Consider the following 10,939-nt stretch of genomic DNA (forward strand, 5'->3'; position numbering starts at 1 on the left):
GATCATATGTCATTGAAGTGGTTGAATTCCATAGAAAGCCCTTCAGGTCGTATAGCACGATGGGCTTTAGAATTACAGCAACATACCTTCGACATCGAGTATCGTAAAGGGAAACTCAACCAAGTAGCAGACGCACTGTCCCGACAGCCGCTAAGGCAAGCGACGACGATGGCTCCACAGTGTAAATGGTGGCGAAAGCGAGTAGAGGAAGTTCGCGCAAATCCAGAGAAGTACGCGGATTACATGGAAAGGGATGGCAAACTTTATCGCCACATTCCGTGTCGATCCCAGGATGAAGAGGCTGTACCCTGGAAGTTATGTGTGCCTAAGTGGGAAAATTTACACGTTTATTGTACGCATTATATTTTGGACCAATCAGGTGTTTCAAATAAGCGGGAAAATTAATTAATCGGATCCGCAGTACTTATTCTACAACAACAAAACCGAGTAATTGATTGCTCTATTTTTTATGCGCACATTTACAATGATTATCTGTATCTTTTACATAAATTCTCATTACAAATACTTAAAGTTGAATACTTAAATACACTTAAGTACCTAATTCGAGCAAATAATCGTATGCTCGCTTAGTGGTCGTTAATGCAAACACTGAAGTATACCTAAGCTAATGATTTGTATTTCAAACTTTGTTCCTCCTGTTTTTAAATTTTTAGTACAAATTTGAAAGGAACACATTGTAGGCTTAATTTATTTTAATTTAGATCTAGATCGCTCAAAATGTATTACATAGTAAAAAAAAGTATTACATTTTGCGAAGCCAAGATTTATATTGATTCCACATTGATTTAATTACAAATCATCTCTAATTATATAGACTCTAATTAGTTATTTAAAAAAAAGGTTTTTTAATTATACAATGTCTTGTCAACAACTATCCCATTTTCTATTAGAAAGCTTTCCACGTCTGATGGAAAGAAATCATCTGATAAGTCATCTGTAACGCGTACAAAATTACCAATTAATGCTTGAGCCTTATACACAAGAAGAGCGGGTAAACCCTTTGCACGAAAATCTCGACTCATGCCAGCAACAGAACTACATATTTTTCCAAATTTTATAGACGGATACTCTGTTGCTAGTGTCTCGAGGCAACTATTCAAAGTCGAGCAAGCGCTTATGCTCTTATCGTAAATATGGATTATAACGGTAGTATGTTTATTTTCTTTCTCCACAAAATCTAAAAATTCATCGTGCGTAGTTAAATTTATAACTTTACCAAATTGTTTTATATGACCGCACTGTCTTAGCATTTCGGCCATACGTTGCTTTTGATATTGTTGCAAGAAATTTTCACTCATGAGTTCATCCAATTCAGCATCAATCTCCTCTTGACGCTTACGCTCTTCCTCTTCCTTGGCAGTGACCGTTGTCATGGATAATTTTTTAGCCAATTCGATGCGCTGACGTTCCGACTCCTCTCTTTTCTCCGCTTGTAGTTGTTTAAAGCGTTGCCAATCTTGTACTACACCTTTAGGTCCAGTGTTAGTGGAAACTTGCGAACGATAACCTTCTCCTGGCGGAGGCGGACAGATATCAGGATCGATATAGGCTGCGGCCCCTTGTTTACTACCACTGGAACGCGCTTCTTTACTTTCACCATCATCACCATTGTCTTCACCTTCGCTACTGCTGCAATAGTACTCCAGCTTTTCTCCCATTAATTTATCTTCTAATGTTGCCATTTTTATTTTGTTATTTTATTATTTTTATTTATAACAATAATTTGATATCTCTAAATTTAATTACTGTATCTATTGGTATATATCTTTTTCTCTAATTCAATACTACTGCATTAAGTAAATCAGCTGTGAAACCTGAACCACAAAATAGTTCTGCACAGGGTGTTTCTTAGTTTTCGTTTACCATGCAAAATGTCAAAAAGAGCAATACTTGACTCTATTTTCGTTTCAATAATTTGCTATGTTATGTGTAACTGTATTTATGAATCACTTCTATTATGACTAATATAATGATTGTTAAGTCTTATACACAATGTAAACTTTAGAAAAAACGCAAAATAAAGCGCAATCAATGTCTAATAGCCTTGACAGACGGCAGCGTTAATCCCGATTAACTGCATACTTAATCCGGATTAACGCTGCCGTCTGTTAATGCTATAAATCAGCATTAAGACCCATTCACATTCAACTTTTCTCGCTTTGATAGATATTTCGTATACTGAAACAACGAACAAAAATGTCGACTGCTGCTTGGCACATCCATTTTTCACACTTGTACAGCACTCCATAGCAATATCAACAAAAGTGATCGCTATCCGGGCCTCTTTATAGATACGGGTTCTATGAACGTCGCATGGTTTCCAATCGGCACCGCCCCTTATGTCACTGTTACGTAGTTAACTTAATTTAGTGAAATAAAAATTTCAAAAATATGTGTGTTTAAAACCTAAACCAAAACACAAAAGGAAAATTAGGAAATTAAAAAGTCGAATGATATCAGTGGTTTAAAGTGGTGAGGCTTTAGTATTATTGCTTTTATTTATATAATACGAGAAACATACATACATATGTATGTACTTACATAGTTATTGCAATTTTGTAATATAAGTTGTGTGCTTCAATTGTGTACATGTAAGAATGTTGAGTTTATAAAAATATTTACACTATGGAGTTAATTCACTTTTAATTAAAATTCATGAGAAATGATTCCATATTGTTCTCTCGCGTACGTTATACATTATGTGTTGATCGAATTATTCTGAAGATTTCCAATAGCTTTTCTGGAATAGAAAAATTTGGTAACCTTTCTTCTAAGCTACCGAAGTCCGCCTTTTCCAACTGTAAAAGATATACGCATCAATATAACAAAATAGTTCAAATATTACATTTCCATAATTCAGTTAAATTGTAAAGTTTTAAATGGCATTGCTGTGCACGTTCCATAAATTTAGTTAAGTCAAAATAAATATAATACCTATCAAAAACAACTACACACTACTGAGAAGTAGTCATTCTTCAAGATGCTATCGCTTGACGCGAATTTCAATAAGGTCTGCGGTTTCACTATCGATACATCGTCCAGTGTCTCACGGGGCCCCCCAAAATGTTTTAAGAATTGCATTACGAAGGCGAAACAAGGACACAAGAGATGCTCCATTGTTTCCCTGGTGCGATGCTTTTGATATTTTCTCCAGTTGTTACCCCGTCAACCATCTCATTGCTATCGCTGCCTTTGTGACATGGCACCCATTAGAAGTGAAGTCGCTTGTTCCTTACAAAACTGTAGAGGTTTCTGCCTTGACTGCTGATTGGCTGCCATTGTAGATATTAACTGCGGAGTTGTCTATTGACTCATTATAGGCTAGCCCCGCGGCTTTCCCAATATCAAAGACATCTGCTTGAAATATAGTGCAGTGGTCCGACAGGTTAAAAGGCTGCCTTATGCCTAACTCTGGGCAGAATTTCCGTTACCAATTCCGTCCTCCATTTTTAAGCCAATTGGAAATTGGGAGCATGCTATCGCTGCTTGCCAAACCGCAATTGCCCCCCCGGTTTTAAAGATTCCGTAGGTAAATTCTCATACAGCCAGTAGGTGCCCGCCGATTTGTCGCGCAGCATTAGCATTAGTTTAAGAACCGCCATTGGAGTGGTTCGTAGAGCTTCCATTATGCAGAGTGCAGCGAGCACCTGAACCCGTTCCATTGGCTTTCGGTTCCTCACCTCGATAAGCTGTCACTAGACTCCTATGTAAAATAAAATTGAGTAGGGACTCATCTCTCTGAATAATGTCGGAGATGACCAAAATATATGATGGGCGTTAGCATTAACGCCCACTTCTTTCTACTGGATGTAACCGCCAGCCTCGAGTCGGTTGCATATCCTTGCTTGCCTTCTATCGGGGCCTTTCTTGTTATCAGAGTTCGGTCACCTACTCATGAAAGTGAGGAAGTTCTTTTTCCTGTTCCGCGTTTATACTCGCAGCATTTTCTTGGTTCGAGTGTTAATAGATTGTGGCACCCGTGCGCTGTAGAGCTGGCTTTGCAGTAGCACTACAACCTGCTTCCGTTGCAGTAGAGATGTGGCTGCTGGCAACACAGCTTGAAGAATCGTTGTGCCCGCTAGTGGTAGCAGGCTCGTCTCCCAGCGACGTTTGGTCCGCTTCTTTACGTTGTCGATATCAATGTTGAGTTTTTTGATTCGGGGATCTCTACCCCTAGCGTTTTATACCTATCGCCAGGTACCTCAGTAGCAAAAGCTAATTTGGGTACTTAAAAGCGAGTCTATACTTGACCGAGTCGGTTTTTTTCTATAAAATCGCATATGCGGGAATTATTCTACCGTTCGTTCTGACCAACATTGTCTAAGAGATCTTCGGGACTAAAACCGGTATGGACACAGCGATTTTTAATGCGCGATTTTGCTGTTTTTTTTATGCCCTGTAAATCGACCCGCTCTAGTCTATATGCTCTTCCACGTATATCTCAGTCCACTAAATCTCCAAACAACAACTAGATGTTCCTCCAGGTTCATTCTCAATAACAGAGCTTATCATCACCGTAACAAAATAATTTTTGAGAAATTTAAATCCATTGGCTCGAACTGTTTTTTGCGAATTTATTGCTCTAAGCTGCTGATTGAGAATAAACCCATTTTAAAACACCGAGAGTCTTCTGTTATTTTCACAAGTTTTTTATGCAATTATAGTAAGAAATAAATAATAAATAAATACCTCATCACATGAGTCCGACCCATTGGGATTTTCCATCGCCAACCGTTCTGCAAACGAGACAACGCCACACCAAGTACGAAAATCAATTTCCTTAGAAGATTCTTCATTTTCATATTCTATTAAATGTAATATTTTCGATATATTTTGCTCGGTGCCATAAAATTCTAGAACGTCTTCTAATGCTTTCGGAAAGCAACTAAGTGGTATTTTACGTTCTACGTACTCGTTTAGCACCTGATAAGAGTCGTCTTCGGCATTGCCATCATTCTTTACCATATTGTCTGTTGTTTCATCATGTTCAATTATTTCTGTCGGCAAATATTGCAGGAAAACTCTTTTGAAGAGCTGCTTTCGTTGGTCAGAGACCCACACATATTTGCCTAGATAGCCTAAAACTGTCATATCTGAAAATGAGTGCTCAGTTAACCATATGTTTTGTTGACATGTAATGTATAGATGCGAACCTCTTAGTAATTTTGGATCTAACGGTACATCAAATCTTATTGCTGACTTTGAAAGCTTCCGTGGCAATTTGGCTTTGAAAGTGAATGCAGGATTTTCATATTTCTCAACAGCTCTCTTGTTTGGTTTTGGTTTCTTCTCTGGTAAATATTTAAAAGCCTCACGTAAAGCGCGATTCAACTGAGTTTAGGGAAGAAATTATAAACATCTTCAATAATTAAATCTCTACTGGTAAATATTTAAAAGCCTCACGTAAAGCAATAATTAAATCTCTACTTCCCTAAGACTTACATATTTACCAAAAGTGTTTTCGATAACATCGATATCCAGTTCCGTTTTTAATGCTTGAAAAGCTTCGTCCGTTAGAAAACTGCCTTTCAAAAGTATTGGTTCACTCTCGCGTTTTTCTTTGCTTGGCAGCAAACTCGCCGCATTGGGTATAAGACTTGGACGTGTGCTCGGGTTCAGTGAGTCCGGACCGAGCGCAGCAACTTGTGTTTCAGGATCTTCGCTAAGGTGAAATGTAGCTGTAGTAGCTAAAAATAAGTACTTAATTAAGCGTTTTCTTTACAAAATCCTAAATATAACAAACTTGTAGTGGGTTTTAACTTTTTTCTCTTCTTGCCACGCCGTATGTCCTCGTCATCTATATGTTGCTCATTAATACAAGTTTTTACTTTCTTTATGTCCACGCTTTCCATATCTTTTACCCCATCACCAACTTGGACATTACCCAAAGAGGTATTAGGCCGCAGTTCTTCGCCACGTAAGTGCTTGCTTTTGCGCTCCTCATTTGCACCGGCACTTTTCGGCTTAAGCCCACCGGTGTCGGTGTTGCTTTGTGACATATCTGATGAGGGTTTCCAATAAAGCGTTTCTTGAGAGTGCGTTCTTCGCAAATCCAATATAATCTTTTTCCTCTTGATTATCTCATTTTTACCCAACTCAGGTGTTATACAGCGTCTATTGTTCAAGAATGAACTTGTGCTGTTTCTAGTATGCACACTGGTAACTGTCGGAGTTGGTGTCAGCGGACGTGAGTCTGTGTCCGTGTAACGTCGAAAGAGGTCTTCCGGTATGTTGTCGGTATCATGGAGTGATGTCGCAACGTTTTTATCTTTCTGGAGCTGCACACTTTTGCCATCCACTATCTGAAATATGAATAACAGTTATCCGACTTGAGATACATAAAAGCAAGACACAGCTTACCAGTGACGTTTTCATTTGACTTATTATATTTTTTAAATCTGGTGGCGCTGGATGGTTACATAGTACCGAACAGCCCTTGGCAAAAGGATTATACAGTCCACCCAGTGGTCGTAGTGATAGAACTACAGGGGAAGCTTCAAATTTGAGTGGTAAAGCTTCTGTAGATTTCTTCCGCTTTTTGATTAAACGATACATTTTATATGAATACAATGACGAGCAATTCGGCGGTTGAATAGAAATACCTGCCATATTACCGAAATTTTTCTCATTTACCTTTTCTTTTATTACGAAGTTTCTCTTTCTAGCTGGTACCAAGCCAGTCCTGCTTGTTGTATTCATTGCTGATTCAAATGACTAACTAACTGTTTCCCTCAATTTCAAAACTAATTTTGTTTGTAGTAAAAACTTTGCTCGTTGCCAAGCGAATGATAACAATTTATTAAGTATTTAGACATAATACTAGATACACATAGGCTGAAAAAATAAAATAAAGTTTTGTTGAATGAAAATAAAGTTATATTCCTACAACACTGGTCCTACAGTAACAGTTCGACAGTGTGAAGCTTCGAGCCCTTCCAAATACACGTTTGTTTCCCTTGATCCCTTGAGTATTATAGTTTTGTTCACCTAACGGTTGAATGTATCGCCTAAAACTATGCGATATAGATACATGGTTATATACATATATATAAATATATAATACAAGTATATATAAATGATCAGAATGACGAGCAAAGTTGAAATCTGGTTGACTGTCTGTCTGTCCGTCCGTCAGTCCGTGCAAGCTGTAACTTGAGCAAAATTTGAGATATCTTGATGACTTGATGATGACTTGGTATGTGGGTTCTTTAGTACAAAAAAAATTTCGAGTTCGCATTAACCGAACACATATAAAATGCCATAACTAAGCACTAATTTAAGATAAAAGCTGGAATTTACTACAGATATTTGCAGTAGCAAGGGGCACCTGTGGCAAAATAGTTTTGAAAAAGTGGGCGCAGCCCCGCCCTCTAACAAGTTTAATGTGTATATCTCCTAAACCATTTAAGCTACAAAAACCAAATTTGCTGAGTACAAATCTTATAAGGGCTTTTCTCGACAGTGTGAAAATGGATGAAATCGGAGGATAACCCCCCTCACTTCCCATACAAGTATAACGGTACTGTTAAAAACTACAAAAAGCGCGATAAATCAATAAGATATATTAGAGATATTAAATTTTACCAGCGAGATTGTATGAGAAAGATTTACTTGTTTAATCATACAACGTTAACTCAAAATATGAGAGCACTCCCTGAACAGTTGGAATTGGATCAATTTCTAAAAAGAATTGGCAATGGTGAATCTAATGTCAGTCAGTTTGGTAAAGATTTAGATGAAATTCCAGCAAATTTGCTAGGTGTTGAATCTAACGTAGTGCATGCTATTTTTGAGATATTAATGAACCCATTTTATAAAATAGAGTGTTGAAGTCAGTTGTGCTAGCTTCAACTAATGAAGATTATGGACGTGGACAGTTTTCTTACAATTATTTGCGAGAATAACAGCGAGGTGGATAACTAACCAGTTTAATTTTTGAATACTTTGACCATACATACATAAGTTGGTGCTCAAAATTAATGCATTTGTTTTGTTAATCCGAAACTTAAATAAGAAGCAAGTGAATTGGATGAGAATGCGAGGCAGAGCAAAGCAAAGGGCATATACTTGTTATAGTTGGAATACTGTTAAGGATACCTAATGATAAAAAGGTGCTTACGCAAAATATTGTTTACCCTGAAGTTTTGAGAACTTTGTAATATAAAATATAGAATTATTATTGCACATTATTATCATTTTAGATTTAGTTTAGCTTAAATGTTTTTCACTATTTTAATTGTTTTATTCGTTCATTTCCTAATTTCAGTTTTTTGTTTCTTGCTTTCACTGCAAAAACTTATTTGATTTCTTAATGGCAGAGGATGAAAATTTGTTTGACAATTTACGAGGGGAGCAAGATATTGTGCAAAATCGCATTGTCGAAATTGTGGCTTCATTAAGGAATGAACGCCATCAATTGAAAATTGAACGCGATGTATTGAATAATAACTGCGATCAATTGAATTTTTTCAGAATATGGTGCTGTTCTACGAAATTGCTGATTCCTATGCCGATAACTTTTCGATATCACCTGAAGAACAAATGTACCAGCAGAATAAAAGAAAATTTCTTTATTGAAAAGATTTCAAAATGTAGCGCGGCATTTCATTCAAACAATTTATCAGTATTTTATACAAATTATTTTGGCATCCTATCGCAGGGCATACGTGGCTACATATGACGACAAACTCAAATTTATTCGACTGTTCATTCAAGGAAGACTTAAGCCAAAACTAGAAACAGAACAAATGATTTTGCATGAGAATGAATTATAAATTAAAATTATTACTTTTTAATTATTCTTGTAAATTGTTTTCTACAACTTTCTTTATTAACATTGTTAATAGGGCACAATAGAAATAAGGTCGCGGTGTAATCCTCATGTAATAATCATGTAATTGTATTTTCTGTTTTTCGAATTTCGACCACGGGGGACCCTAGCCAATATGATTTGCCATTCGAAATTTTGAGAAGTTTCATGATGAATTCCCGATACTTCTGAGTCAAATATCCATATGTGATATTAACTTCTAAACAATATCTCATCGGTAATATCACAGCAAAGACAAAAAATATCGACAATATTGATGCCATATATCGATATAATAACAATAAACCCCATATACCTAATAGGCATATATCGGTCAATTTGTGAGTTATTTTAATGAAATTGAAAGTGTGTTTTTTTAATAATGATGTATCTTTGCTGCCACCACAGCAGACAGCCCTTTCTCCCCCCGACTTGCACTTCTGCTCTCTGAGAGCACTCATCAGCTGCTCTGTGTAAGGGGACTGTGGGACGGCATTTCAAACTCCTTACGTACAGCTGCAAATTAAACCATTGGTTTCGGAAAAGACGAAAGAACAGCTGGTACGATGAGGTGTGCCGTGTCGCAGTGCAGAGAAAACAGACTGCCTACCTCGCAACGTTACAATTGACCACAACACGTGCGGAATGGGGTAAATACCGAGAGTTGAAGAGGGAAGCAAGACGCAATTGCTGGCAAAAAAATAAATAGGCCCGAAATGCGTGAGCTTGACAAACTGCCCGAAAGGAGTAATGCTCGAAAATTTTACGAAAAGATGCGGCAACTAACAGAATGTTTCAAAATCAAACCATATTCTTGTAGAACCCCCAGACTAGTGATAAATGCCCAGACCATACAGTAATTAAAGAGGGAACACTTCTCCAGCCTGCAGTGAAAGCATAAAACCTATTACTATTAAAATACGGCCGCGAAGAAGTAATAAGGAGCATGCATCAGCTTCTTTGCAGAAGATGGTCAGACGAAAGCATGCCCGATGATTGGAAATAAGTGTGCTCTCCCCAATCCACGCCAACTACCGTGGGATAAGCTTCCTCCACATTGCATATAAAGTTATATAGAGCGCACTGTGTGAAAGATTAAAGCCCACCGTTAACAAACTGATTGGATCTTATTAGTGTGGCTTTAGACCTGGAAAATCAACAACCGACCAGATATTCACCATACGCCAAATTTTGGAAAAGACCCGTGAAAGGAGAATCGACACACACCACACATTTCGTCTACAGCACGAAAAGGAGCTGCCTTTATGCCGCGATGTCTGAATTTGGTATCCCCGCAAAACTAATGCGGCTGTGTAAACTGACGCTGAGCAACACCAAAAGCTCCGTCAGGATCAAGAAGGACCTCTCCGAGCCGTTCGATACCAAACGAGGTTTCGGACAAGGACATTCCCTATCGTGCGACTTCTTCAATCTGCTGCTGGAGAAAATAATTCGAGCTGCATAACTTAATCGAGCAGGTACAATCTTTTATTAGAGTGTTCAGCTGCATACTCCGATGACATCGATATCATTGGCTTTCTCCAGACTGGATAAGAAAGCGAAGAGTCTCTAATATAAAATCTGAAATTTTGAGACTTGTGAATGTATCAAAGTACTAAATTGCTATATTAATTTTGTTAAGATATCTCATTTATTGGCGGATGTATATGTAACACATTCAACCTCAATTTTGTAGATCAATACATTAAGCATATGGGGCTGCAAGAAGTATCAAACCGATTTTACAACAGGCGACATTAAAATGAGGAAAAATGTGGATATTATTTCATTAATAATTCTGGGAGCTCTATGAGAGTAGGCGTAGTTAAGATGACATTTCACTCATTTTCAAACTCAAAGAACTTCTTTGGTTTTTGGTAAGCAATAGAATAAAACAATCGTAATCTCTATTTCTACCACCATCTTTGGGCCGTAGTGAAACCAGGCTGCATGTAGGATTTAGAGAAGCGTATATAACGAGTTAACCAAGTAGACTTTTTTTGATAGATCACGCATGAGTTGTGTCAAGCTGTCATGCTATTTTTGTTCAGTACTGTTTTGGTGGAGAGTCGATTCGGCGCCGTTCGCAGCAAATTTTGTTCAACGTGA

General features: G+C 37.5%; 2 protein-coding genes across 3 annotated transcripts; both read right to left on the bottom strand.

Annotated features, from left to right (window-relative positions):
• Positions 1–451: 451 nt before the first annotated feature.
• Positions 452–1,828, bottom strand: LOC126762358 (phosducin-like protein). Its single transcript, XM_050479070.1, has one exon. It carries the CDS (start codon positions 1,701–1,703, stop codon positions 867–869), a length of 837 nt encoding a protein of 278 aa, XP_050335027.1. The 5' UTR covers positions 1,704–1,828; the 3' UTR covers positions 452–866.
• A 647-nt stretch (positions 1,829–2,475) lies between these two features.
• Positions 2,476–6,792, bottom strand: LOC126762307 (uncharacterized). Of its 2 annotated transcripts, XM_050478997.1 has the most exons (7): positions 6,655–6,792; positions 6,382–6,555; positions 5,765–6,323; positions 5,464–5,708; positions 5,175–5,352; positions 4,711–5,114; positions 2,476–2,819 (listed from the first exon to the last, which is right to left on the bottom strand). In XM_050478997.1, the coding sequence occupies exons 1-7, from the start codon at positions 6,718–6,720 to the stop codon at positions 2,712–2,714; spliced, it is 1,734 nt and encodes a 577-aa protein (XP_050334954.1). In that variant the 5' UTR covers positions 6,721–6,792; the 3' UTR covers positions 2,476–2,711. The 2 variants fall into 2 exon arrangements, with proteins under 2 accessions (XP_050334954.1, XP_050334953.1); XM_050478996.1 differs by lacking the exon at positions 6,655–6,792 and having other exon boundaries at positions 6,382–6,631.
• Positions 6,793–10,939: the final 4,147 nt, after the last annotated feature.

This window comes from Bactrocera neohumeralis, chromosome 6, assembly GCF_024586455.1.
Source record: "Bactrocera neohumeralis isolate Rockhampton chromosome 6, APGP_CSIRO_Bneo_wtdbg2-racon-allhic-juicebox.fasta_v2, whole genome shotgun sequence".
NCBI classification, from domain to species: Eukaryota; Metazoa; Arthropoda; class Insecta; order Diptera; family Tephritidae; genus Bactrocera; species Bactrocera neohumeralis.